Source organism: Chaetomium tenue, assembly GCF_020726465.1.
Source record: "Chaetomium tenue strain MPI-SDFR-AT-0079 chromosome Unknown F5144scaffold_6, whole genome shotgun sequence".
NCBI lineage: Eukaryota > Fungi > Ascomycota > Sordariomycetes > Sordariales > Chaetomiaceae > Chaetomium > Chaetomium tenue.
This window is the reverse complement of record NW_027117334.1, coordinates 960,428-985,778: the sequence shown is the minus strand read 5'-3', so window position 1 is coordinate 985,778 and position 25,351 is coordinate 960,428. Positions and strand designations below refer to the sequence as shown.

General features: G+C 56.6%; 9 protein-coding genes across 9 annotated transcripts; 5 read left to right on the top strand and 4 right to left on the bottom strand.

Annotated features, from left to right (window-relative positions):
• The first annotated feature begins 593 nt into the window (after nucleotides 1-593).
• On the top strand, nucleotides 594-3,159 carry F5144DRAFT_341057 (uncharacterized protein). The gene is made up of 4 exons (XM_066784229.1): nucleotides 594-796; nucleotides 942-1,147; nucleotides 1,265-2,415; nucleotides 2,479-3,159. The coding sequence occupies exons 1-4, from the start codon at nucleotides 748-750 to the stop codon at nucleotides 2,927-2,929; spliced, it is 1,857 nt and encodes a 618-aa protein (XP_066639557.1). The 5' UTR covers nucleotides 594-747; the 3' UTR covers nucleotides 2,930-3,159.
• Nucleotide 3,160: 1 nt separating this feature from the next.
• On the bottom strand, nucleotides 3,161-4,612 carry F5144DRAFT_341048 (uncharacterized protein). Its single transcript, XM_066784228.1, has 2 exons — nucleotides 4,476-4,612; nucleotides 3,161-4,421 (listed from the first exon to the last, which is right to left on the bottom strand). The coding sequence occupies exons 1-2, from the start codon at nucleotides 4,493-4,495 to the stop codon at nucleotides 3,362-3,364; spliced, it is 1,080 nt and encodes a 359-aa protein (XP_066639556.1). The 5' UTR covers nucleotides 4,496-4,612; the 3' UTR covers nucleotides 3,161-3,361.
• A 422-nt stretch (nucleotides 4,613-5,034) lies between these two features.
• F5144DRAFT_581569 (CHD5-like protein-domain-containing protein) lies at nucleotides 5,035-5,948 on the bottom strand. The gene is made up of 3 exons (XM_066789438.1): nucleotides 5,736-5,948; nucleotides 5,466-5,652; nucleotides 5,035-5,414 (listed from the first exon to the last, which is right to left on the bottom strand). The coding sequence occupies exons 1-3, from the start codon at nucleotides 5,820-5,822 to the stop codon at nucleotides 5,044-5,046; spliced, it is 645 nt and encodes a 214-aa protein (XP_066639555.1). The 5' UTR covers nucleotides 5,823-5,948; the 3' UTR covers nucleotides 5,035-5,043.
• Nucleotides 5,949-5,957: 9 nt separating this feature from the next.
• On the top strand, nucleotides 5,958-7,335 carry F5144DRAFT_341004 (uncharacterized protein). Its single transcript, XM_066784226.1, has one exon. The coding sequence runs from the start codon at nucleotides 6,263-6,265 to the stop codon at nucleotides 7,259-7,261; it is 999 nt and encodes a 332-aa protein (XP_066639554.1). The 5' UTR covers nucleotides 5,958-6,262; the 3' UTR covers nucleotides 7,262-7,335.
• Nucleotides 7,336-8,605: 1,270 nt separating this feature from the next.
• F5144DRAFT_341007 (uncharacterized protein) lies at nucleotides 8,606-9,668 on the top strand. The gene has a single exon (XM_066784227.1). It carries the CDS (start codon nucleotides 8,973-8,975, stop codon nucleotides 9,543-9,545), a length of 573 nt encoding a protein of 190 aa, XP_066639553.1. The 5' UTR covers nucleotides 8,606-8,972; the 3' UTR covers nucleotides 9,546-9,668.
• A 123-nt stretch (nucleotides 9,669-9,791) lies between these two features.
• Nucleotides 9,792-14,273, top strand: F5144DRAFT_550453 (transmembrane amino acid transporter protein-domain-containing protein; the record flags this gene model as incomplete). Its single annotated transcript, XM_066787637.1, has 7 exons — nucleotides 9,792-9,992; nucleotides 10,077-11,464; nucleotides 11,510-11,623; nucleotides 12,174-13,275; nucleotides 13,376-13,541; nucleotides 13,607-14,179; nucleotides 14,245-14,273. The coding sequence occupies 7 exons, from the start codon at nucleotides 9,792-9,794 to the stop codon at nucleotides 14,271-14,273; spliced, it is 3,573 nt and encodes a 1,190-aa protein (XP_066639552.1).
• A 2,402-nt stretch (nucleotides 14,274-16,675) lies between these two features.
• Nucleotides 16,676-17,911, bottom strand: F5144DRAFT_340271 (neuronal RhoA GEF protein). Its single transcript, XM_066784223.1, has 5 exons — nucleotides 17,736-17,911; nucleotides 17,596-17,623; nucleotides 17,207-17,404; nucleotides 16,990-17,124; nucleotides 16,676-16,891 (listed from the first exon to the last, which is right to left on the bottom strand). Exons 1-5 carry the CDS (start codon nucleotides 17,804-17,806, stop codon nucleotides 16,739-16,741), a joined length of 585 nt encoding a protein of 194 aa, XP_066639551.1. The 5' UTR covers nucleotides 17,807-17,911; the 3' UTR covers nucleotides 16,676-16,738.
• A 1,192-nt stretch (nucleotides 17,912-19,103) lies between these two features.
• F5144DRAFT_595102 (mitochondrial 54S ribosomal protein uL24m) lies at nucleotides 19,104-21,121 on the top strand (the record flags this gene model as incomplete). The annotated part of the gene is made up of 5 exons (XM_066790659.1): nucleotides 19,104-19,144; nucleotides 19,200-19,324; nucleotides 19,711-19,897; nucleotides 19,942-20,335; nucleotides 20,393-21,121. 5 exons carry the CDS (start codon nucleotides 19,104-19,106, stop codon nucleotides 21,119-21,121), a joined length of 1,476 nt encoding a protein of 491 aa, XP_066639550.1.
• A 2,107-nt stretch (nucleotides 21,122-23,228) lies between these two features.
• Nucleotides 23,229-24,349, bottom strand: F5144DRAFT_340884 (uncharacterized protein). Its single transcript, XM_066784225.1, has one exon. It carries the CDS (start codon nucleotides 24,178-24,180, stop codon nucleotides 23,260-23,262), a length of 921 nt encoding a protein of 306 aa, XP_066639549.1. The 5' UTR covers nucleotides 24,181-24,349; the 3' UTR covers nucleotides 23,229-23,259.
• Between the last annotated feature and the right edge of the window lie 1,002 nt (nucleotides 24,350-25,351).

The following is a 25,351-nucleotide window of genomic DNA, read 5'->3' as shown; positions in this document are numbered from 1 at the left end:
TTGGCCTGATGCTTCGTTGGTCCGTGACCCCCTCGGGCTTAGTTACGTAACACAGTGCTGTTCAGACGGCTAGCATGGTGCGCTGAGCACGTTGGTGGCTTGAGGATCGAGTTTCGAAACAAGACAGTTGGGGGCTGAGTGGAATGCTTCTGCATGCGAAGATCCCGCCGGCCGCCTTCGATGTGGAATTGATTGATGTCGAGCTGTAGTTAACAACATGATTTTTTCTTTATAACACCTTGGAAAGTAGATGGCGCAAACCATTAATAACGATACCTACCTACCTACCTTAACCTGGGCAGTTCACCTTTACATGTTCCAAGGACCCTTCGTCCCAACTCCCCGCCTACCTACTGTAACTATTCGTACATACCTGTATCTTACACCCACCGATCCATCGGAGTCCGTGTGCGGGATTCAGGGACCTGCAGCAGTCTAGCAGGGCCCGTTTTGCGCATTACCATTGCGATTAACCAACTGTTGAAGGAAACTCGGGACAAGAACCGATAGCTTACGCCGAGAATACGAGAGACAGTAACCTGGCTGCGGCGGGTCGGCGCGGGAGAGTCCGCCCATCCATCCCATCCATCAGTTTGTAGTTACGTTTTTGTACGCCCATTTGCCCACGAGCAACGAACACCGTCGAGACAAGAAACACAAGGACACACACCACGCATTGTCCCTCGATGCATCTGTGTCCACCCCAACCACGACACCAGCGATACCACCGCCAATTGCATCTAGACCATGTCGTCTTCGGCCGCGCCAACGAACGCCGTCCAATCAGCAGCCCAAGGTACGTCCCAAAGTGGGCTTGAGGGGCATGTCATGCACTGGCAAGCCGGGTGCAGAGACCAGGCCAGGCCACATCACCACCCTTGGCCTTTCTCGCTATATGCATTTGCGCTAATGGAGAAATAATGCTTCACGGTAACGAACAGGCCCCGCTGCCCCCTCCAATAATAAGAAGAGGGCAAATAGAAAGAAGAAGGGCAACAAGAGCAATACTGCCGTCGGCAACACGACGACCACTGCTTCGAACACGCAGAACCCCCCTGCACCCGAGCCAAAGGCAACTGGACAGGAGGATGGCGTTGAGAGCGAACCGGTCGACGAAGTGTCAGAAGAGCTAGAGACTCTCGGTTTGGTACGCCTGCCCACAGCCCATGTCAATTTGCCTACGCTCTGCTCCCCTTGCTTTTCGCTTTCCCGTGTCGGTTGTGTGCGTTCCTATTCCCCCGTCTGACCACAGTCACCTATGTAGGATACTCGCAACCCGCCGCCAGAGCCCCACGCTGCGGTAGACCGGCCGGGGACAGAACCGAGCGGTCCAGAAGAAGAAGGAGACGCGGGAACGACGACCGAACCGGCAGTGGAGACCGAAGACGATTCGAGACCTGCGGCGAACGGCCATGCTCGCGCAAACGGGCATCCACAAACCGGGTCAATATCAGGGGCGAAAAACGCCGAGTTAGAAGCCATGTCACAAGACGACGAGGCCTTGCGGCTCGAGGTCGAGCAGCTGCGGAATCAGCTTGAAAGCACACAAGAATCGCATTCCCAGGAAACAGCGCAACTACGGGCCGACTTGGAAGATGCCGAGTCCGCAAAGGAATACGCCGAGACCCAGTACCATACACTCTTAAATCGTGTCGAGAAGATCAAGGAGACGCTGGGCGACCGCTTAAAGCGTGACAAGGCCGAGCTGGAAGACACCAAGGACCGTGTCGACGAGCTTGAGAGGCAAAACGATGAGCTACAAAGGACATTGGCCGAGCGCGAGGAGGAAGCAGCCCGCCTGAGGGATGAGGCGCAGGAACAAGGGCGCGAGCTGGTCGGCTTGCGCAGCAGGAGCAACCTGTCGCAGCAGAATTGGCTAAAGGAGAAGGACGACATAACACGGCAGATGCAGAACCTCAAGGGCGAGCTCGAGTCTACAACGGCCGCCATGGGTGAGTGGGAAGTCATTGCTATGGAGGAGCGCTCCCTGCGCGAGAGCTTGTCAGATAAGGTATCCGACCTCGAGGAGCAGGTTGCCACCGCGCGCGAGGCGTACGAGCGAGCCGAATCGGACCGCGATGCGCAGTCGCAGGCCGTCGGCCGTCTTCAGCGCGCACTCCAGGAACTCCAAGACACACGGAAGAGGGAGTTGCGCGAGATGGTCGAGTCCACAGAGGAGCAGGTGCAAGCGCTGAAAAAGCTCACCCAGGAGGCCGAGACACGAGCCACCGAAGCCGAATCGTCCAAGGAGACGCTAACCAAAGAACTCGAGCGGACGGCGCCGTTCGAGAAGGAGGTCAAGGAAAAGAACCTACTGATCGGCAAGCTGCGGCACGAGGCGATCGTGCTAAACGACCACCTCACCAAGGCGCTCAAATACATCAAAAAGACCAAACCAGAAGAAACAATCGACAAGTAAGCCACTACCATCTACCACCCTCCCCCACCTACCCGTATCACTAACAAACCCCCCACCAGACAACTAGTAACCAACCACTTCCTCCAATTCCTCACCCTCGACCGCTCCGACCCCAAGAAATTCCAGATCCTCCAAGTCATGGCCAACCTCCTCAGCTGGAGCGACGACCAGCGCGAAAAAGCCGGCCTCGCACGGCCCGGCGGCGCAGCCTCGGGCGGCAGCGGCAACACCCTGCGCCTGCCCTCCTCGCCCTTCCACCGCACGCCTAGCTCGCCCGCCCTCAGCACCGAGTTCCTCTCCGATGCCATGTCGTCGTCGGGTGGGGGTGGGGGTGGTGGTGCTGGTGGGGGTGGTGGGCCGAGAGAGTCGCTTGCTGATTTGTGGGCGAGTTTTCTGGAGCAGAGTGTGGATGAGGCGACGGGTGGTGGGGGGACGTCGTCCAGGAAGGATAGTGTTGCGAGTGTGAGTACGGCGGGGGGTGGGCGGCCTGATACGAGGGGGCATAGTTAAAGGGAGGTGGGAGTGGGGAGGGGTGGTGTGTTAGAAATTACGCATTGCAGGATTGCTGCTGTGAGAGAGGTGTTAAAAAGCCCGCTGCATCTATCGATATGGTGTCTAGAGTAAGAGGTGTTGTGTTAGTTATAGCGGCGTTGCGGGAAGCCGGGCTAGACAAATAGCACTGTGATTAGGTTTGGGGTAACTACACAAACGATTCAGAGACTTGGGTTCAACGTCCTAATATGTGTTGCTTCTTACTCTGGCTGTGATATTTCAAAAGTGTGCGGCGCCTACACGACTACCAAGTCTATATTTTCGAGCTGCCACGCCAATGAAGTAGGTTAAAGTTTACTACCGAATAGAAAGCCAGAAAGAACTCTATTGAAAACGCCGAAGCCAAATCTGCGACCGACTACCTATCTATCTATCACAGTACATCCAACATCAACCAACCACTTCCTCCTTCCCCGCCCCCGCCGACATCACCGCCTTCGCCCAACCCTCAGCATCCCTCTCAATCCCCCTCATATCAAGCCGATTCAGCAACGCATCATTCACCCCCTCCACCACCTCCCTCTCCTCCATCATCTCCCTCATCAACTGCACCTCATGCGCCCAATACGCCATACTCCTCCCCCGCAGCTCCTCATCCCTCAACACCGTATTCTTCAACACCCCAGACGCATTCGCCACCCCCAGAGCCGCCCTCACCCCGCGCGTCGCCGCCTCCACTCTATCGACCGCGGACGGCGGGCTGACGAACGCGCGCTGCGTCGCGGACAGGTACAGCACCATCGAGAGCACGTAGTCGATGACCGCGATGAGAGTGTACCGCGTTATGCGCGCCGTCCAGAAGAAGGTGTCCAGCTGGCCCAGCCGCAGCGCCCGCGCGTTGGCCGTGTGGTTGTACGTGGCTACCCAGTACAGGTCGAGGAAGGCGGCCGCGACGGCCGCGAGGGAGGCGGGGGCGCGGAACCGTGCTGCGGAGGCGGAGTGGGTGCGGCCGATGAGCAGGGAGGATGTGGCGAGGGCGATGATGATCAGGTTAAAGAGGTGGGGCGCCAGGAGGTCCGGGAGCGCGTAGTAGAGGTAGGAGCGCGGGTCGTCGGAGGTGCAGAAGGGGCAGGTGGCGACCACGGAGGGGCCGTGCTGGAGGTAGAGGAGGCGGGATTCGAGCGAGGCGAATTTGGCGCGTAGGGCGAGGTCGGCCGCGGTGAGGGTGTTGCTGGGCCGGAGGGCGGAGAGGCGGTTGAAGAGCACGTCGGCGGGGATTTGGAGGCGGGATTGGGTGGTTTTGAAGATGTTTTCGGGGGAGAAGATGGGGAGGGTGCGGAGGAGGAAGACGGCGGCTACGGCGATGAGGATGGCGATGGAGCGGACCATGGGCGCCGGCAAATCGCGGACTTTGAGACCATGGATGCGCGGTGCGGCGCGCACGCGGCGGTAGTAGCCGATGGCTTTGGGGAGGAGGAGGGGGCCGAAGAAGATGACAAGGGACTTGATGCTGTTCAATGGGTTAGTTTTTGAATTTTTTGGTAGAGCCATGGATGGTACTTACGTTCCCCAGGGTATCGCCATTTTTGCGGTGTTGTTCTGCCTATCTTTGTTGAGGAATGCAACGAAGCATCCGTTTGTTGTTCGAGATGCAAGGTGTTTGACAAGGCTGTATGAACGGGGGGTATGGGAGAGTTAATATGGGGCGGTAGGGTGGGGTCAATGCGTTGGTTCAGCCTTGTGGGCTGAAAATTATAAATTTTTTGCCAACCGCGACTCCCGATTCTTCATTCAACACTTTTCGATTCTTCCAAGTCGAACATTGCACAACGTCGACACTGCCACCCTTTCGTATCACCATGACATGTTTTTAGCAGCAAAACAATATACGACGTTACTGTTTCACCTTCCCTCCAGCGCGCGTGACTGTTGACACCGTTGGCACTATCGAAGCTTTGGCGGCCCTCCCATGGTCGCACAAAGTCAATGTGTTGCCTAGATCGAGCCCAAGTACTCTGCCAAGAGTCATCTCACGTAGTGTTGCAGAATTCTAGCTCCGGCGATGAAGGATCATTGCGTCAAATGCTGAGAGACATCATTTCAAATCTATTATTATCATTGTGTGTCTGTGTTCACAGTTCCTTCTTGCTCTCCCCGTTTCCAGCTCCCGCCGCTGGGACAGGCTGCTTCTGCTTCTGCTTCTGCTTCCCCGACTGTTTGCTCGCCGAGATAACAGCCAGTATGCCCACCACCGCGTTCATCACGAGCGTCAGGATGGCCGTGCACGCGGCCTGCCACGTCACGATGCTGACGCTCCCCAGCGGCGCGCGCGGAAATGATACGAACCACTCGACGTAGTAGGGGAACCACCCGTAGGGCAGCCAGAACATGGGCAGCTTGCCGTACCACATCGGGAGAAGCCACTGTACGCCGCGCGTCGAGATAAAGCGGACGGCCGTGATGTAGCGGTCGAACTTTGTGCGGGAAGCTTCGACTGCGGATTCTATAGGAATGCTTAGCGAGAGCTTGCTTTAAGGGATAGCAGGATCCCTACTCTTCTTCTCCAACTCATCCAGCAGCTTGTCATGCTGCCGCCGCAGCTTCGCCCATTTAGCAAACTCGTCCTGGCTGCTCGTCGCGTTGAGCTCGAGGCGAACTGCCAGGTACTCCTTTTGCTTCTGTCGCTGTTCGGTGAACTGCTTGGCAAGCGATGTTGGGATCGAGAGGTAGGCGCGCCATATCTGTAACGAGGGAGAAGGTTAGCATTCATCTGACTCTAGCAAACGCGTATGGTGGGATGAAAGAATAGGAGAGTGTTGCGCACGAGGTTGTTGATGGTGGCTGCGCCGATAGTGTTGACAAGCTGGACGACCAGCTCGATAACGAAAACGACGACCAGTAGCGATGGCATGTTGGCGGCTCGGAGAGACTAAGGGAGATGGATCGACAGCTTGGATGAGCGTCAGGGGAACGATGTTGTCATCGCTGTGTGTTTGGGTCGCCAGGCTGCTTCGAGAACCCATACGGCTGTGACGATGACGGAACTGCCAGCTCACACCACCCGGCAACGTGGTTTTGCCAGTCGCCAGTCATCGAGAGAGGGTTAGGGTATGTCGGGCCTCCCAAGCCAATCCCGCGCCGATGCACCTCCTTAAACGACCCCCACTTGCCTGAATTGTTGATTGAGACCTATCACGGTTCCAAACTGACAGTTTCAATCACGCGAGTGTTTTATCCCACACCCGGCGAGTTTCCTCTTGTTCGCAATTCCAGTCTCGCTACCCCAGCAGAGGGCTGCTTCAAGCGACAAAGGACTGGACCCCAGCAAGAACGAACGACGGGATCCCGGTCATGTCACGAGCTCTGGATCAAGAAACGGCGGCGTCTCTCAAACGGGGAAACCCTTTAGAAGCCTACCAGGCAATCACGCACGCCCTAACACCGCCGGACGATGGTCTTCTTGAGCTCGAGATTTTGGGCAAGAGCCACCTCCTCGAGGAAGGCCAATACGTTGTTCGGGATGGGCGTGCCGTCGGCATCTCGAAACTAGGTCTGGTTCAGGCTTTCATGGTTGCGAGGCAGAAGCTGAGGGAACATCTTGACGGGATCAACCCACAGACAGCTAGCGAAGTGCTCAACATGACGGCACTCATTTTGCTCTTTGACCCAGAATACCTGACGGCCGCCAACTCGAGGAAGCGTGTCATCCAAGGCGAGATAACCACCAGCGGCGCTACACGTTCGAGTCTTGAGAAAGAAAAGCGTTTTCTCGACAGCCTACTGACGAGCAGGCTGCACAGGCACACCAAGTCACCCACCCTCTGGAGCCACCGCCGCTGGCTTATCACCACGCTGACATTGGCTAACATGCCGGTGGACACCCTTGGCGATATCAAGGACGTTGTATTCGTGGCAGGGGAGAGGCATCCACGAAATTACTACGCCTGGTGTCACGCTCGGTTTTTGGTCGGCTTGAGGAGACATAACCCCGGAGAAGCATTGGCAGCGGTGCAGGGCTGGTGTTTCCAGCATCACACCGATATATCTGGCTGGTCGTTCCTCTCCTTCCTCCTCAACGCCGAGGGTACCCCGAGCACGGAGTCCGGTTGCTCGACGTTCACAGAGGTTCTTAACCTGGCCAACTCGCTTCGGCTGTCTAATGAGTCGGTCTGGGTGTTCCTGCGAACGCTTGCAGCCTCGCGGCTGGTTGGTGACGAACAATACTCCCAGTTCCTTGCCGTCCAGGCAGCCGTTCATGAGACATCAACAGCAGCAGACCAGGCAGTGCTACGTGCTGCCGTGACCTGGTGTGAAACGTACCGGCCACGAACACACCCTGCGGGCGGTTGATGCGATACCAACACAGGACCCGAAATGCCACCACGGCCGCATGTCCTCTCGGTGCAAGCCGGTGCATAAAAATTGTCCGCTGAATACTCCCAACGTCCAGGGACCGTTGGGCAGCCTAATCGGTATATGTAGACTCGGCGCCAACGGTCTATGGACGGCTGAGCACGGAAGGAACCGCTTGGCTTGGTCCCGGGACGTTGGCCCCCCTCACCATTCGCCGGCGCGCCGCTTGGGCTGCCAACGGCCAAAAACAAAGCAAATATCCGAGATGAAAAATGCAGAGTCCCAACCGTTTCTCGCTCCTCGCGGCCATGACGAGCTGCATATCGACGCACAATATGAGCATAACTATCCCAAGAAGCGTGATGATCACGCAGGAAGGGTTTGCCTCTCATGAAGTTGACGGTCCTACATCTGGACAATAGTTATCGGGTGACAGTGCAACCCACGATTCAGCCGAGAGAGGCGAGCGTCCGCATCGGGAAGCAGGCAAATGGACCCAAAATTGGACCCGATCGACGAGGTTGCGAAGTCAGTTGGGCTTCGTACATACTGTAGTTAGCTACCGAGTACATACTGTGTACTTGATACCTTTATCATGTGGTCCTGAGAGGGGTTTCTGCTAGCTAAAGATCTTCGGATCTACCATGGGCGAGAAGCATCTTCCCAGTCGAGATGAAACAGGCGCACAGCTCAGCCTCGACGATCCGATCTCCCTCAGACATTGGGCGGCGTGGCGGCTGGCCTTGATATCAGCTCTCGCTCATTGAACGGAATTGAGGGTTCATGGAGTTTTTTGAGTCTTTGCCGCCTCGAAATGCTGAGCGGCATGGCGCCTGCTTGATATGCACATGTCGCCGTGTGGCCCATCACCGGTGACCGAAACCGATTGGGCGAACTTTGGACGGTCCCAAGTCGGTCCTTGGCACTGCATGACAGGGGGGTTAGGTAGCACTGTTGTCTGGGGCGAGTTAGCGCCGGTCCCCTGTTTAAACCCGCTTGGCCCCTCAGTCTTGCATGTCGACGAGCGCCAACAGCATATCGTCTGCAGCGGTTGTGGCAGGCTTGCGTGTGTTTGTATTTTCCAAAATGAGGATCTCGCGGCTGGCCGACGAATGTGTTGTTTGAGCTATCCGGGCGTTACCGCGAGTGACACGGTCTGGCCAAATCGTGGTACCGGGGGTTGGCAAAGCCCGGAAAACCGGGGCTCACAAATTGGGATGAGAAGCCCCCCCACCCCAGAGCTTGTTAAACCACCGTCCAATCACGGCGGGACTGGAAGATTAAACGTCAACTAGCTCCACGATCCAGAAGGTGCACCCGGGATTTTGTTTGCGCACGGAATTCATCAACCCACGCGGCTCTTCTTCTTTCCTCTGCTTCTTCGTCTCAGAGCGCCATTTTAGCATTCTGCCAACGGCCGATCAGCACCAACTGGGATCCCAACCGGATTAGAGGGTTACACTCTGAGGAAACGCTCCGCTTCTCTCCACACTGAGCCGAGCCTGCCATACTGCATGCAGAACACCCGCATTTCGCGTCCAATGGCAAGAATGCGTTCAAGACAGGACCACTGCTGCCAATTGACGATGTGCCCTCGCCCTTCCCCAGCGCCAGGCCAGTGTTCCATCATGTCTCGATCAGGAAGGAAATCCTCAAATCCCAGATAGTTTGCTACCTCCTGATATTACCGTAACACCAAGCCAACGCCATGTACCGCACCAACAGCCAGCCACCAGGTTGTGAAGGTCCGCACCCCCAGGTCCAGGCCAAGGCCTGTCTTTCTTCTCCACGATGGGCCCGGCTCCGGGCGTTCATCAGATCCACATCCGCCGCCGCCCGCTGCCTCACTCCCTTTCCCTTCTCCTCCTCCGCGATCTCACTCGGCGCCTTACATCTACTCCCCCTCCCCTCCACCGGCCCACCTCATTGGGCTGTTCATGGTGTGTCCGTCCACGAGGGGTTTCTATTTTACTTTGCATATTGCATCCTGCATCAAAGCCCGTTGTTGGTTGTTTCTCTCTGTCTTGCATACATCACTTCAGCGTCTCGCCCAAGGCCTTGTCTCTCTCTCGTCTATACATCCTTTACAAACCTCGTGTCGTCCGATTCCACTTGTCTCGAGTCTTTCCAGCCGCCCGTTTTTCCGATTGCTTTGTCGACCAGTTTCGGTTTTTGTAAATTTCACATTTCGCCATCATCGCATTTCTTCCTTGTCTTGCCGATAATTTTCCAACGGCCTCAACTCAGCATTCTGGGTGGAACACCAATGTCGCTCTCTTAATCACTAATTACTCTAATACTCTCGGTGCCGGAGTCTGTGACTCTCCGCCAGGCAATTGGCAACACCAAGGCCTTGTCCGGCTCTCCAAACCGGTTTTCGCTGCTCACATGTTCTGAGCAACCGTCAGCCATTCACATCCGAGCTCGTGCCTCGAGCATACGAACCCCCCGGGACCCATTGACGACGAACCATCCCTCACACTGACAGGTGTGGGAGTGGTGAGGTTCCCGGTGGCGCTTCTTCATCATGACGAGAACAGCAACTCTGCTCCTGCAGCTGACGCTATGGGTTGCTACCGCCCACGCCTTCTTCCCGTTCGTTCCGAAGGGCCACTGCGCACCGGATGAGGAGTGCGGTCCTGCGAAAGTTGGGGGGAGGAGGACCAACGATGGGTCAGATCAAACATCTGAAGGGCTTACCGTCGACCTCTACCACAAACCGACTCGTGTATGTTTTCCCGGATGTGCCGCCGGCCCTGTGCCGAAGCCCGGTATCACGGTCCACCGCATGCTTGTGCTGACATCTTGATAGCCCCACGATCCCTCCAAGTTTGACCCGATAGCCGAAGCCGCCACCCGGCTCACTCGCAAATTCGGGAGACCGCAAGCTGCATCTGGGTCGGAGTTGGGCAAGAGGAAGAATACATATGCGGTCTCCAAGCCCGCCAACCCGACTGCACCCAACAGCGCAGGCATCTATCAGTACGGGCCCGACTATTCGTATTTCATCAGGGTCCAAGTGGGCGCGGCCCAGCAACCCTTCTACATGCTCCTTGACACGGGTGCTTCCAACACATGGCTCATGGGCTCCGATTGCAACTCAGATGCCTGCCATCTCCACGACACATTTGACCCCAGCACTTCGAAATCGTGGCGGACAGACAAGAAGCCTTTTATGATCCAGTACGGTTCGGGGAACCTCACGGGAAGCGTTGGCCAGGACACGGCCACGTTTGCTGGCCTCACGCACAATTTGTCTTTTGGGCTCGCCAACTACACCACGGACGACTTCAAGCACTTTGCCTTTGATGGCATCCTGGGTCTTGCCACGAGCCCATCGGTGACGGGAACGTTCCTGCAGACGCTGAGGGAGAAGAAGGTGGTGGACTCGCTCATCGTAAGCATTTCGATGAACCGGGATTCCGATGGACAGAACGATGGCCAGGTGACGTTTGGCGGCATCGATAAAACCAAATACAAAGGCGAGATCACATACCACACGATCGGGCCTGATCAGAAGGAAAAGGGCGAGTGGGCCGTCACGTTGGACGGTGCGAGCCTCAACGGCAAGTCAGCCGGCCTCCAAAGCAAACTCGCCTACATCGACACGGGCACATCCTTCATTTTTGCCCCGCCGGATGACCTGGCCGCGCTGTTCAAGCTGATCCCCGGGACGAGCTCGTCCCAGAACGGAGATTACGTGGAGTATCAGGTCCCGTGCGACACGACCCTGCCGATCCACCTCACCTTTTCGGGCGTCGACTACCAGATCTCGGCTGCGGACTGGGTCGTGCAGAGGGACGAGAACAAGTGCATCGCCAACCTCTACGGCTTCGAGGTGTACAAGGGCACCTGGTTGATCGGCGACACCTTCCTGAAGAACGTGTACAGCGTCTTCGACGCCGACAAGATGCGCATCGGCTTCGCGGCGAAACCCGCACCCCAGCCCAAGCCGACGTCTACGCTGGCTGGCTCGTCCACCACAACCCTCAATCCCGTGGCAACATCGGGCGCGACGGGTGGTGACTCGGCGCACCCCATCATGCCCGGCTTCAGCGGGCAGGAGCCGCCCCCGCCCGGGGCTGCCCAGACGTCGACCAGCGCGGGGTCTGCGCACACGGAGGTCAATGCCGCGAGTGGGCTGCGGGGCAGCGTGTGTGGCCTCGTGCTATGCATCGCCGCCGCTGTTGCTATGGCTGGGTGAGAACATGATAATGGTGATTCTGGACATGGTTCAGTTTACAGCCTAGCTGCTCTGGATTTGAGGAGCCAGCATGCTGGTGAAGAAGAAAAGGGATATAGCCAGCCACAGATCAGGCTGGCGGGAAATGCTACCACTTTGAGTACGGTAGTTGTGTTGTGTGTGTGTGTATGGTTCGTGTCCCACGCCTGGCAAACGAGAGGGCAGTTGAGTTTGCAACATGATACCCCAGGAGAAAGGCGTGGACAGGCACGAGCACGGCGAGCTTGCTTAGGGCTCAGATAACCATATGGCTCGCGGTTAATGGGAGCTCTGGATTTGTCTGTACTATCTTATAATAAGATTCTGTGAAATAACGCAGTTAAAACTTCTCTTCGCACCTTGGGCCGTATCGAGATAACTGGGGGCTGCCGGTATTCCGGCCATGATTGTCCCTTTTGTATGTTTTTGTATGACGTCCGGATCCGTCCGGAGCTCACATGTTTCAGCTGTTTCCGCCCTCCACTTCCAGGTGTGTTCGACCCCTGAGCCGCCCTGCAGAACCCGACAGGGGTCTAATTGGCCGCCCGGGATTCAGGTCTGGGCTGATTGCATTTTGTAACGCTGCTCCAATTGCCCTGAAAGTTATCTTACACACTCAATAACAACTTCTTGCCGTGATCGACATCTTTTTGTTTAACAAACCACCCACCTTACTTTACCAAAAAGATCTTGTCCCGCACAGCCCAAGGCCGAGACTGAGACTGACCCAGCTTGCGACTGCGCAAAATGCCCTGAGTGCAGCAGAATGGCCAGGGCCGCATCTCATGGCGCTGCAGCAGCTGCCAACGCTACCAACCGACACGGCGCAACATCATCATCCCCTTCCACAGCCGCCGCCGGGAACACCAACGAAGAGGCCACCGGCCTACTTTCCCCGAACCCCGACCACAACGATGACGGCGACGGCGAAAGCAACAACAACCTCATAGTCCACCCGGGCTCTCCCCACGACAACACCACCAACCCACGCACCCCCCGAACCCCAAACCGCGTGCGCTTCGACCTGCGCCCGACCTTTGTCGACGACCACACCAGCAACAACCACTCCCACAACAACACCAGCAATGGCTCCACCCACCCCAACCCCGACGCCTACCCCGGGCGCGAGAGCTTCGACACCGATTTCTCCCTCGACGACGAAAACGACCCCCTGACCTCCCAACACCGGGAGGACGAGCACAGCCGCACGCACACCCAACAACGAGTCCCCCTCCTCACCGGCATCGAAGCCCCCTCCATCACCATCGCCACCACCTCAGGCGGAGGAAGCGAACCCGACGACGCCGAAGCCTGGCTCGCCGCCGAGCGCGCCCGGCCCAAGTCCTCCCTGCCCTCCGCCTTCATGAACATGGCCAACAGCATCATCGGTGCGGGCATCATCGGGCAGCCGTACGCGTTCCGCCAGGCGGGGCTGCTGGCGGGGGTGGTGCTGCTCGTGGTGCTGACGGTGGTGGTGGACTGGACGATCCGGCTGATTGTGGTGAACTCGAAGTTGAGTGGAGCGAGTTCCTTTCAGGGGACGGTGGAGAAGTGTTTTGGGAGGACGGGGCTGGTGGCGATTAGCGTGGCGCAGTGGGCGTTTGCGTTTGGGGGGATGGTCGCGTTTGGGGTGATTGTGGGGGATAGTATACCGAGTGTGTTGAGGGCGGTATGGCCCGGGTTGAGGGAGATGCCGGTGGTGGGACTGTTGGCGGATCGCAGGGTGGTGATTGTGGTGTTTACCCTGTGCATTAGCTACCCGCTGTCGTTGTATCGGGATATTGCGAAGGTGAGTCCCTCCTTTCTGGCGTTGTTCTGTCTTGAGTGTGTGTGTGTGTGGAGGGGGAAATAGGGGTTGGGGATGAGGGCTGATTATTGCGTGCGGGTAGTTGGCCAAGGCGAGCACGCTGGCGGTGGTGAGCATGGCGGTGATTGTGGTGACGGTGGTGGTGCAGGGCGCTATGGTGCCGGCCAAGGAGAGGGGGGTCCTGAAGGACTGGCGGATGTTAGTGATCAATGACGGGATATTCCAGGCCATCGGGGTGATATCGTTCGGTATGTTTTGGATTATGCTAACAACCAACCCCCCACCCTCGACTCTTGGTCACTAACATAACCAGCCTTCGTCTGCCACCACAACTCCCTCCTGATCTACGGCTCCCTCGAAAAACCCACCATGGACCGCTTCGCCCGGGTCACGCACATCTCAACCGGCGTCTCCATGGTCGCCTGCCTCCTCATGGCGCTGTCGGGGTTTCTCGTCTTCGGCGACAAGACGCAGGGCAACGTGCTCAACAACTTCCCCGCCGACAACACCATGGTCAACATCGCGCGCCTCTGCTTCGGCCTCAACATGCTGACCACCCTGCCGCTCGAGGCCTTTGTCTGCCGCGAGGTCATGTTCAACTACTACTTCCCGGGCGAGCCCTTCAACATGAACCTGCACCTCATCTTCAGCTCGAGCCTGGTCTTCAGCGCCATGGTGCTGAGCCTGCTGACGTGCGATCTGGGCACCGTGTTTGATCTGGTAGGCGGCACTAGCGCCGCCGCCATGGCCTACATATTGCCGCCGCTGTGCTACATCAAGCTCACGACGCGCTCGTGGAAGACGTATGTGGCCTGGGCGGTCGCGGGGTTCGGGTGTATGGTCATGGTGATGAGCATGCTTCAGGCGATAGGGAAAATCATCAGAGGTGAGATACTGACTACCGCGCGAATGGAGTTGTGACATATTCAGTGGCTGACTTTGGAGTTGCAGGCGAAGGGGATACCAGGCAGTGTTACTGACGTGGGTAGACTAACTAATATTTTATGGACTTGTACATATACGGACAGCATAATAGAAGGGGAAATGGGCGGGCAAGCGATTCAGGGTCTGATGAGTAACCCTCGCATTGGTCCAGCGCGGCGTCAGGCTTGCTCAGCTATTCATATACATCATAAATTAGACTTCGACGTGAAGCGGAATAATTCAGACTACGAAGTACGGTGCTCATAATCCTAGTGACCTTCGACGTCACATCGCCAGAGGCTTGAAAAGTTGCTGGACCCTCGAGTAACCCTGTAGATCATAGACACTGTTGTCTACCTAACTCGGCTTCGTTTTGTTAACCAAGTGCTTCTGCTTAACTTGACTCACCCGATGTCCTTCACCCAATCCAGTTAGTTCGCTCTCCCGGAGCCTCGCTCTGTCCTCAAACCCCCAAACCATCTTCCTAAGTCCAGCTCTCCCCAGCTAACCAAAGGGTGTGACCATGTCTTGACCGGCCACGGGAGCTACCTCGAAGCTCCGCCGGAGCACTTGGCGTGGGGAAGCACCCGTAATCGCTTCGGCGCCTCGCGCATCACACGCATCACACACACACGCACCCCGCACCCTAACCCACCCGCTGCCTGATCCCGCCCTTCGGCGTATCCCGCTTATCTCCCGTGGCTACGTGGGAAAACGGCGCTGTTGATTGGGCTGGGGACGACTTATACGTACATCCACCTAGGTTGCCCCGCCCTCGAAGGGGGGATATTTACACATGATTAAGAGGAGGGGGGGGTTCTTCGGTGTGCGGGGTCCGCCGGGCTCCCGTTCGTGTGTGACGCCGGTAGGTGCGAGGGGGTTCAGGTAAAAGCCCGGTCAGTTTCCATGTGGAGGGTGGTCATTCGGGGGAATTGGTTTCGATTTGCAAATGCAAAGCAGATGACTTTATTGGGCGGGAGGGTGTGGAGGTGGCTGCCTGGATGCAGCCTTTCGTTCGTTCGTTCGGTGGATGGGGTGGATGGGTTGGTTGCTGTGTGGGCGGGCGGTTCGCCTCGTGCAGCAGAGTAGGCTTGCCCACCTCCTCCAATCGACCTACCGATGCAGCAGAACGGGGCGTAGGAGACCCAAAACGGGCAAGAGTAGAGTTGCGTGGGAGGGTGGTTGAGGGAAGGAAGGCCCGGGGATGGAGGATGGAGGTGGTTGTTAAAAGACCCCGCTCTCCCACCCTCAGGTTGAACTTCGTGTTGAACCCACCCTCATCCTGCTTGAATCTCACAACACGAAAGACTCCAAAACCAAGACTTACCCACAACTACCTACCACTCAACAACACAACACAAGACAACCCAGTCAACATGCACCACAGCAGCTGCCCCAAGTGCGGAGCCGCATCGGACAGTGAGAACAAGTCGTGCGGTTCTTGCGGCGCCGTAAGTACTCCCCCATCTCCCTCCCCTACCCCTTACCTGCCTTCGCATTCCCCTTCCGGTGTGGGTGTTGATCCAAAGGCGTGTCACCAACCTAACCCGTCTCAACAGAGCTGCCCCGTCTAAATTCCCGAGTTCAACCTCGCGCCCGTGCCCTCAGTCGGTCTATCTCCATCAACCACCGGGCTATGAGTCATGAATAGTCTCGTTTCTCTTACACGGTTCAGTTATGTCGACAGATGTTCTCTGGTAGTATGCGGAGAAGAGGACGGCATTTTAGCAGTGGTTTTGGCTTCAGATTCGGGAACGCCGCCAATGAATGAAAGATGATTCCTGAGGTCCTCTCCCAAATGATTGTGCTCGGTGTCGAATAAACCCGATCATTTTCATAGCGTGATGTAGAGCCACCATGCATAGTCAACAACCTAAACTCTCCGATCTAGAACGGGCCCGACGTCAAGAGGGACAGAGCAATATGGGATTTATGTGACTTTATTCAACCCACCAACAGAAACCAGACCAATGGACCAGAACCTCAATAAACAAGACACACAAGACACGAAGCCTGGTCCAAAAAAAGAGCATGAATAAATAGATAGCTAACTAGTAAAAACGAGGATGGGAAACCGCGGTACCGTCAAGTAATCTGAGACAGAAAAAAAAGGACAAGATAGAAAAGGAAGAGGACGTGTTGGATTATTGCATGCCGCCCAGTACTTGCTTAGCCGGCCATCTCCAACTCAGCCGAGACTCAGGGCCTGCGTGGGCAGTACCCTAGAATTACCCACGATGCTCGTGATTGCATCCTCCCTTTCCTCGGCTCATAGCTGCCAACGTCGAATTCTCGTTTCTCCGTCCCTCGCCAGGAGTGCCTGCTTACCACTATCCGGGAGCACGCGGCCGTTCACCATTCGGCGTTTCTCACGCCGGCTGGGAAAAGAAGTGTGAGGAATTCTATCTCTCTTTCTAGGGCCAAGGACCCCATCGTGACGGGCGTTCTGTTGCCAAAACGGTCCATGTCGGACAACAGCGGTTGACAGCCGTGAAGGCGGCTATTCGTAATCGGCCAACGCTTAGGCGATGACGCACTTGCTCTTCTTTTTCCCGGCCTTCTTGAGGAGAGCCGCCCGTGTCGCGAACTCGAACACCTCACGGACACCCTCGTTGGTCTTGGCCGAGCACTCGAGGTACTTGGTGGCCTTGATGTTGTTGGCAACCGTTGTGGCCTGTTACCGTATCGCGTTAGTCTCCGCTTCCCTAATGTGGGCAACCCGATGCCCGCCTCTTGGCTGGCCATTCGGGGGCTCATTCTGATGCGGCTTACCTGCTCAGGGGTGACGGGTTGCTGGCTGGTCTTGCGGAGCTCCTCGATCGTCTTCTGGTCGAAACGAAGATCCTTCTTGCAGCCAACCAAAATCTTGGGGACATCAGGGCAGAAGTGATGTACTTCAGAGCACCACTATCGAAGAACAGCGTTAGCAAATCTGAGAGCCGTGTGCCGCGTGACGCGTTCATCTGGAACGGCCTAGATAGCAACTAACCTTCTCGCCAACGTTATCCAAGGAGTCGGGCGAGTCGACGGCGAAGCAGATTAGGATGACGTGGGAGTCGGGGTATGACAGGGGCCGCAGGCGGTCGTAATCCTCCTGGCCAGCCGTATCCCATAGCGCCAGCTCAACATGCTTTCCATCGACCTCGACATCGGCAACGTAGTTTTCGAAGACAGTGGGGACGTAAACCTGGACGCCATGTTAGCCATTGCAGTGGTAAGGTTTGGTTGGGTTCGATGCGGTGAAGGAAGGAAGCCCGATAGCAGGAGGGAGTCCTGGGATAGGGGAGCCGAATGTCGAGGCGGTCTGCGGCAATGTAGGGTTCAAGGACAACGACTGTTGTTTAAGGTGCGAAAATGAAGTTGAGGGAGTTGGCTTACCTCCGGGAAGGTACCCTTGGAGAAAACACTGGTAACAGAGCGAGTTAGTACGGCAACGCGTCGATCACGAGGAAATGACGGCAAAGCGTCAAGATCGCCCCCGACCGACCGTGGTCGGCAGGAATAGCGAAGACACTCACATCAACAAGCAGGTCTTGCCGCAGGCACCGTCGCCGACGATGACCAGCTTTCTGCGCAGCTCGGCGGCCATGGTTGCTGGGGACTAGAGTTGTGTGAAGAAGGGTATCGGGATGGATTTGGTGATGCTGCAGCAGGATGAGCTGCAAACAAGGCGTAGGATCTGGAAGTCGCCGGAGAAAGAAACAACGGCGGTCGCGGGTCGCAGTGAATGAGGGAAGGCGGCAGGCGATGCCTCTGGGAGAATCGGTCGCCGGTTTGTTGATGCAGTAAATGCAAGAGAGATGGAAAAGGTGAAAAGTGGAGGAAGTGTTCGGGTGTGGAAAAGGGCCAGAAGTCAGCGGTCGCTGCAATTGATGACAGAGAAAGGGCGACAGTGCTCAGTGCGCTGGGGGAATGGCCGAGAAGAAGGGGTTGAGTGGGTGCCGCCTAGAATGGGGCGCTCTGAGTGGACAGAACCTTGCCAGGCTTCGGGGGGGCTTGCTCAAGTGCTGTTCGCTTGGTCTGCGCTGATAGGAGGCAGCACCACGACCAAGTGTCGGTCTCTTCTCGTGTTTTGTTTTTCGGCACTTTTGTAATGAGATGCCACGTGAACGAGGTAATCTTTGCATTTTTTCTCTAGGCAGAGTTTACAGAATTCCTAGAAGGGTGGCAGGACTTCTTTTCCGCTTCTTATCGGGGCAGAAGGGCTGCGAAACGGCAAGTCGTCATCAAGATGGCTGCGGTCGGAGCTGGGACGGACCAGTCAGTTTCGCTTGATGCTTGCTTTGTCGATCGGGCCCCAGGAAGGCTGGCCCAGGGCTGGCAAACTCCGAAGCAAACGATACGGCAGCCCCTGAAGAGGTTGCGGAGCCTTGGGTGGTGGACCTTCACTTGTCATTCATTAGGTTGGTACAGGATTGGAAGTTGGTTGATTTGTTCGTTTTCAAGCACGTGAGGATGACTGCAGTCCCGGGTCCTGTAACCAGATGGGTGGCAGGGAGATGTGATTCCTGGCGGATGAGCTCTCATTATTTGCCCCCTGTTCAGACACGTCGGCTGAGCTACGAAATAACGAGAACTTGGGCGGGTACCCAAGTCTGGGGGAGCAACCATGACAGAACCTTGAGCATTGAATCGTAGAACTGTGGAACGATTCCTCGAAACCCGACACAGCGGTAATTATTTGAGGACTAGTCGGGTACAACCACCTATTTCAACCTCACTGCTGTAACAGTAACAGATCATTGTTCTAAAACGGCGGCCTCCCCTTGAATATCGGGGAAGTGGGCAATTGTGGAATTGGAGACCTCCCTTCCGTAGCTCCATGTGCTTGCACCAAAACCGGGATGAGCAGCAGTTGCTGTGGCGCGTGCCCCCGCGTCCCGGCCATGAGCGGCCCGCAAAGTCCTAGGCCATCCATAGGACTTGGGTGGCCTGGGGACCGAGCTTTCCCAGCAGGGGAGGCCGGTGGAACAACGGTGCAGATTCCAAGCTCATGAGCCGCAATGGTTTCGGGGACAACCTGAGAAACGCCCCCCGCCAAGTCGTAACTATCGTTGCAAGACTCGGAACTGTCCGATGGCACTGGATCACGAGCATCGGGGAAAACGTAGGACGCGGATGGTGGGTAGGGTTTTACATGGGTACCTAAGGTAGGGGGCGAGATGGGGGATATTGTTGCAAAGACACTTCTCTTCCAAGGTTGCTCCAGGTTTGTTGATGATGGCTCTCTGCCTTTTGGAAACAGTTGTAAGAACCCTGCATTTGAACAAGTTTTAATGCAAAGTGGTGCATGAATGGGCCGAGATGCATGATAGATCCTTGCCCAGAGACCAAGACTTGTCAGCGGAGCCTGCGAGACTGTTCAGCCGACTGTCAGCTGTCATTGGAAACCTACCTCAGCATTGCCAGCCGTCAAACGGTCCAAAAATAATGGGTCTCTAAAGCGGGGCCCATTGGATGCTTTAGGATCGGTGGGAGGGTAACTTTTTCGAGATGGCGGCGGCCTGGATATCGTCGAGACCAAGCAGTCTGGGATTCCGGAACACCCCTCCGACGATAGCGACCAACATCGACCGGCACCGCTCGCCCGCCGAATATCTCCCCGGCCCGGCAACTCGATTGGCCTGACTGCGGCCTCCTCCCACCCCTCGCCGGCGCCATGGACAAAATTATTCGCCGTGTGCGCATGGCTGAGCGCAATGTTGCACGGCGAGCCAAGCGCAGGGAATACGCTCTCAACGGCGGGAAGCGTCGCCAGAACCTCCAAGAAGTCATGACGCAGAGAAAACAAGTTGGTTTTGAACTTGGGGCTGCTATCAAGGCCCGGCACGAAGATCGCGAGCTCGGTCCTCTCGCACCAAAACGCGATATCCCCAAATCTAACCAGTTCAACCTCTACTGGGGTTCGATTTCCCCCGACCGGGCCACACTCACTTCCAAAATCTCCGATGCACAGAGAGAGGCCCGCGGCGCTTGGGCAGGAGGGGCGAAACTACTTTGTTTGGCCCCGGGCGACAGAGTCGTCATCACCGAAGGCGCCTACAAGGGCCAAATTTCCGCAATTAGCTCCATCAACAAGACTAACATGACGGTTGAGGTCGATGGCAACGTCGGCATTGTAAGAATCCCCCCCATATCTGCGTCTGGCGCCACGCTCTCTCACACATGGAAATAGACGAACATCAGGGTTCCCGACTTCCTCGTCCAAGAAGAAGACCCAAGGACCGTCCAGCAGATGAAGGAACACATTCCTATCTCGGCCGTCCGGCTCGTACACCCACTCGAAGACCCGGCGACCGGCACGATCCGCGACGTCATCATTCGCGAGCTCAAGCCCATCCGGGTGAAGCACGACCGGCCGACGCGCAAGGTGTTCTTCTTGCGCATGGTCCCGGGACTAAACGTGCAGATCCCCTGGCCAAAGGGGCAACCGATCCCGAAAGAAGACTATCCGGACGATACGCTCCGCCTCGATGTCGAGGAGCGCACCTTCGTGCCAACCCTCCTGCGCCCGCCCATGCCCGAGAAGGTCCTAGACGAGCTGCGCAACCGATACTCCAAGTTCCGTACGCGCCACACCCCCGAGTACGTCGCCGAGATCGAGGCGCGCGAGGCCGAGAAGAAGGCCCGCCAGAAGGGGGCCCGCATCGACGAGATGCTGCTGCCTGTGCAGGAGTACAACCGCAAGATGCGTGAGCAGCGCCGCGAGCGTGGCGCGCCCGAGCTGTCTGAGGAGATGCTCGAGAAGATCGGCGAGGTCATTGTCAAGAACAAGTTGGCCAGGTCACAAGGTGCTGTCGCGCCTGCGGAGGCGGAAGTGGACAAGGTACAGAAAGCGGTCGAGGAGCTGTCGCTGGGCGGCGATGCGCAAGGTACGACTGGCGGGGACCAACCCAGGCCATGAGCGGAGCCACGGAGCTGCTCTTGGAACAGGGCTGTCTTCTGGAGCCAACATCCCTTACCTTCCGGGTAACAACATCTGACGATGGGCCTTGAGAAGGAGGGGGCGGGGTTGTAACATAGTTGTCACGGCAGCAATCTGTGCCCCTATTCCGTGTAACGATAGTGTGGATATAGAGCATATACCGTGGGACTTTTGTCCCGATTCCGACACCCACATACTGTCCAACATCCACTCGAAACTTATAACCCAAAGCCCACCCCAAAAGATCCCGCAACCACCTCTCCCGGAACCGGCCATTCGCGATGGGGGCCACGCACCTCCCACCTCGCCCAGATCCCAACACGGCCATATCCAATCTATCCATTGGCCACTCCTCCAACGCCTCCCAACCAACCAAGTAGCCGGGCATGCCAAACCGGGCCAGGCAGCCCCAGCACACCGAGGCTTTCCACGCCTTGGAACTGCATTGCCACGGCGCAACCCCTTCTCCTTTCGTCGCAGCGATTCAAGAAAAAAAAACCGTATTTGGTAAATAAAAACTCCGATAGGACTAGAAGAAGACGGATGGCCGGCTGAGCTGCAGGGCGAACGCAAGGCGAACGCAAGGCATATTGGCACAGATAGCGCACACAAAATATACTCAAAAAATAGGGCGCGCGAGACCACTCAGCAGGGTTATCTCGGGTCTGTTACCCACTCCCCCTGTTAGGTAGACTCACAAAGGCAAAGCGGGCCTCGGCGCGTGCCGTGTCAATGGAAGGGCGAGTATTTAGCTGTCTGTGAAGCTCGTGTGATAACGAGAGAGAAAAGGAGGTTCAAGGCGTTACGTTCGTAACTCCGATTCTTGCCACGCAAGGCGAACTTGCGCACTGATATGGGCTTGTGTCACCTTAGTTATTTTATTGCCCACAAGGCGGTCAACGTGAGCCGAGTTCGAGATTTTCTTTTGGAGAGCCCAAGTCTGTTTTTCTCTTGACTCTGCGAGTTGTTTGATATCAAGACCTACAACATTCGGAAATTTTCCTTCATAGACGGGCCTATTCCAACCGTAATGATTGTCCGCTCCGCGGTTTTCGAACCCACTTGGATCCTAGGGCCTCGTCCTCCAAGAAAAACGTACCGTTTACTCCACGATCCAAGACCTTGTTCCTGCTTATATCTCCCCGCTGCTCAACAGACTTGAAGTATGAACCCCGCCAGACATCCTCAGCCAGCCGAATTTCCAAGATGAAAAGCAATAACCGACGTGTATAACCTCGGAACCCTCGTTCTGTCGTTTCCTCTTGTTCACCAACCGACGCATACCATCAGGCATTGTGGCATACCATCAGGCATTGTGTGGTGTCCTGTCATCCAAAACCCCCTCGAGCTTCAGGACTTCCAGAAGCAAGCCAGGTCATATAAAAACACATTCAACAAACAACCACTTCAGGAAGAATTTCAACCCAAATACTCGAAAACCAGCACACCCATCATGGGAAAACTCATAAAAGAAAAGAAAAAGAAAAAGAAGAAAAAACGGGCAAGCCCGAGGCAAAACACAGTTCCTCACAGAGGTTATCGGTCCCGTTCTCCCAAATCCCAGAGAAAAGAAGCGGAATAATTGTCTCCTGGTGATGCGGTCTGGATTCCGGTCTCACATCTGTCGATACGACGTCTCGTCTGCAGTGGTATAAATGGGTATCGGGATGGCGAAACAAACAAACAACCCCTAAAAACCGAGAGAGAATTGCAAATCCCCAACGACGACACAGGAATCAAAACCAAGAGAGAGACAGCATAAAGAGAATCTGGCCGTTCGGCGACGGCTCAAGCCAACGGACAGTATTTGTCTTGTCGGGATTTGGCCGGGTCGGCGCCCGAGATGTGGGGTCGACGGTCCGGGATCGATGGTCCGGGGTCGGGCCGTTGGTTGGTGGGGCGACGACGGGCCCGAGCCCCTGAGCGACAAAAAGAAGACGCGTCGTTGTGAGCGCGTCTGCTTTCAGCCAGGCACACCACTCCTCCTTTCAGGCAGAAATGTCTCCGCTTTCCCCTTGCAACGGATATATAAACTGACTTTGATAGCGCAATGACGGTATGGCGCATTTGCGAAGTCGTCAAGTCAAGTATGTTCGCGGTTTCTTTTCTCCACCGTCTTATCGTCTGTGGCTGGGCTTTTGCCGTTGCTTTTGCTTGCGGCGCCGCTCGCGTTCTTCCCTTTTCAGGTCGTGGAATTCCACCCCTACACTTTGGCCGAGTGGCTGGTACGACGACGAAGAAGGGGGGTACGAATGATCGCCGGTAAGGCGACACGATTCGGGTGTTTCGTCATACTGCATGGCGACCTCGAACTGGTCGGGGTTCAGGACACCGCCATCATGCAAGTGCGTGACAAGGTGCAAGTCGCGGCGCGTGTCCGCGCTCCCCGAGTAATCATAGACGACATGGCTTCTTACATGCTGCATGCGCTCCACAAAGTTGGCATAAGCGTTGCGGTGATGTTCGGCGACGAAGGGGACGTGATCGCAGAACCAGCACATGAGCGTCTGCGGGAAACGGTTTTCGAGATGTTCGACGTGATGTTGGATCCACTCGTCTTCCTCGTCAAGGCCGAACGTCGCAGGGCATTCCAGGAGCCCGAAAAACTCGCACCAGAGTGTTTGACCGGGGCGCCGCGGACCGGCACCGGGGGTAGGGTTTTGTCCGAGAAACGTCCGTTGAGGGTCACCCGGGCGTTCTGTGGGCGTCGTGATATGTGTCATATCACGACGGCTGTGTCGACTGCTGAAGCCAGAGCGAGAAGCGGCAGATGGCATCGTGGATGTCCCGGACGTGACAGTTGAAGCGGTCGCGTACTCGAACTGGTCGTCGTCGTACTGGGGATGGTCGTACTGCGCATAGTTGGTGCCGTATTCAGATTCGTCGTCCTCGTCCAGCGGATTATCAGCTGTCAATGACGGTGCCCAGCGGGGTTGATTGCCGTAGTTGGCAAACAGCGCTTGGCTATCTAAGTAGGCGCGGCGGCGGCGGGGCCCGATGAGCTCATAAATATCGGCGGGATTGACGTTGGCCCCCATGACGGTGGTGTGGTATGGTGGCCGGGCGGTTGATCGGGGTGCGCCTCAGTGCTGTGAGGCGGGGTGGCTTGGAGGTGGGGGTTGCTGACTGGGGTTCGATCCTGCCGTGACCCAGCCCGGAGCTGCAGCAAGAGCTGCCGTTTGGACCAAAGTCGTTGCCCGACAACGTCAAAAAAGAGGCAATTTGGAGGCTTGGCCCTATGAGCCAGCTGAATGGAGAGAAGGAAAACAGGATGCGGATGTTTCGATCCAACCGCTATGGCACTAGTGTTGCTATTCTCGACGACTCTCTTTCGCAAGACGACCAGCGCCAGCCACGTCGATGCCTAGGACAGGGTTTAGGTGGGCAGCGTCGAGACCAAAACTAAGGCCATGGAGGCATATGCGAGAGTGATGTCGAGGATTGGCACAGTGGGAGGCGGGATCAGGGGCGGGGATGAGGAGGCATTGGAAGCTGACGGGGATTGCCAGTGGGATTCCAGGTCGGGGGCGGGGTCGATTTATGTTGTAACGAGGTGAGTCGTTGCTTCTCATTCCTGCTGTTTTGGTCCCTCAATTTCGTTCTTTCCAAACGGGCAAGATCCAGATCGGCCCGTTACCTACCTTACCTTCCCTGCCCTAGGTGCCTCCTGCCTGTCAGCGCACATGCGTCGGATCCATTCTGGGGTGCTTCCTAGTAGGCTCCGGTCGTCTCGGTTGAGGTCTTCCTACTGCTGCCCGATGGTGAGATGTGGGTGCGGGAGCGGAGGCGCTAGTCAAACCAACTGCATACACGCAATTACTACCGAACCATACAACTTTGGCGGATTCCCATCGACGACCGCCGGCCTGTCCCACCCTCACGCTTGACGCGCTTCACACCCATCTTCAATGAAAATCACGACGCCGGGTCTGGGCATGCCTGGCCGACTCGTGCCCTCCCACTATCGACTCCGTCCAATCGATATCGCCCACTCACGCTCATCTGCGCGCACAATTCCAACCGACTTCCGACATGATGCAACTCGGGGAACTTTGGCCGAGGGGTTTTCCCACGCGCCTCGGACTTCACTAACTGGCTGCCGTATGTGCGGCCCGCCCTTAGCCGTCCCACAAGACCCTCGACTGGGGCCGGAAAGGGGCAAGTGCCCGTCCATGTCGCATAGCGGTTGCAATGGCAACCATCCGAGGT

Coding starts and splice junctions, on each gene's coding strand:
- F5144DRAFT_340271 (XM_066784223.1), bottom strand. CDS start 17,806: ATGGCCGCCGAGCTGCGCAGAAAGCTGGTCATCGTCGGCGACGGTGCC. Junction 17,624..17,735: donor GGCAAGACCTGCTTGTTGAT/GTGAGTGTCTTC, acceptor CTCTGTTACCAG/TGTTTTCTCCAAGGGTACCT. Junction 17,405..17,595: donor CCAAGGGTACCTTCCCGGAG/GTAAGCCAACTC, acceptor CATGGCGTCCAG/GTTTACGTCCCCACTGTCTT.
- F5144DRAFT_341048 (XM_066784228.1), bottom strand. CDS start 4,495: ATGGCGATACCCTGGGGAAC. Junction 4,422..4,475: donor ATGGCGATACCCTGGGGAAC/GTAAGTACCATC, acceptor CCCATTGAACAG/CATCAAGTCCCTTGTCATCT.
- F5144DRAFT_340884 (XM_066784225.1), bottom strand. CDS start 24,180: ATGGGGGCCAACGTCAATCCCGCCGATATTTATGAGCTCATCGGGCCC.
- F5144DRAFT_341004 (XM_066784226.1), top strand. CDS start 6,263: ATGTCACGAGCTCTGGATCAAGAAACGGCGGCGTCTCTCAAACGGGGA.
- F5144DRAFT_581569 (XM_066789438.1), bottom strand. CDS start 5,822: ATGCCATCGCTACTGGTCGTCGTTTTCGTTATCGAGCTGGTCGTCCAG. Junction 5,653..5,735: donor CAGCCACCATCAACAACCTC/GTGCGCAACACT, acceptor CCCTCGTTACAG/ATATGGCGCGCCTACCTCTC. Junction 5,415..5,465: donor GGATGAGTTGGAGAAGAAGA/GTAGGGATCCTG, acceptor GCATTCCTATAG/AATCCGCAGTCGAAGCTTCC.
- F5144DRAFT_341057 (XM_066784229.1), top strand. CDS start 748: ATGTCGTCTTCGGCCGCGCCAACGAACGCCGTCCAATCAGCAGCCCAA. Junction 797..941: donor CGTCCAATCAGCAGCCCAAG/GTACGTCCCAAA, acceptor GGTAACGAACAG/GCCCCGCTGCCCCCTCCAAT. Junction 2,416..2,478: donor CCAGAAGAAACAATCGACAA/GTAAGCCACTAC, acceptor ACCCCCCACCAG/ACAACTAGTAACCAACCACT.
- F5144DRAFT_341007 (XM_066784227.1), top strand. CDS start 8,973: ATGTACCGCACCAACAGCCAGCCACCAGGTTGTGAAGGTCCGCACCCC.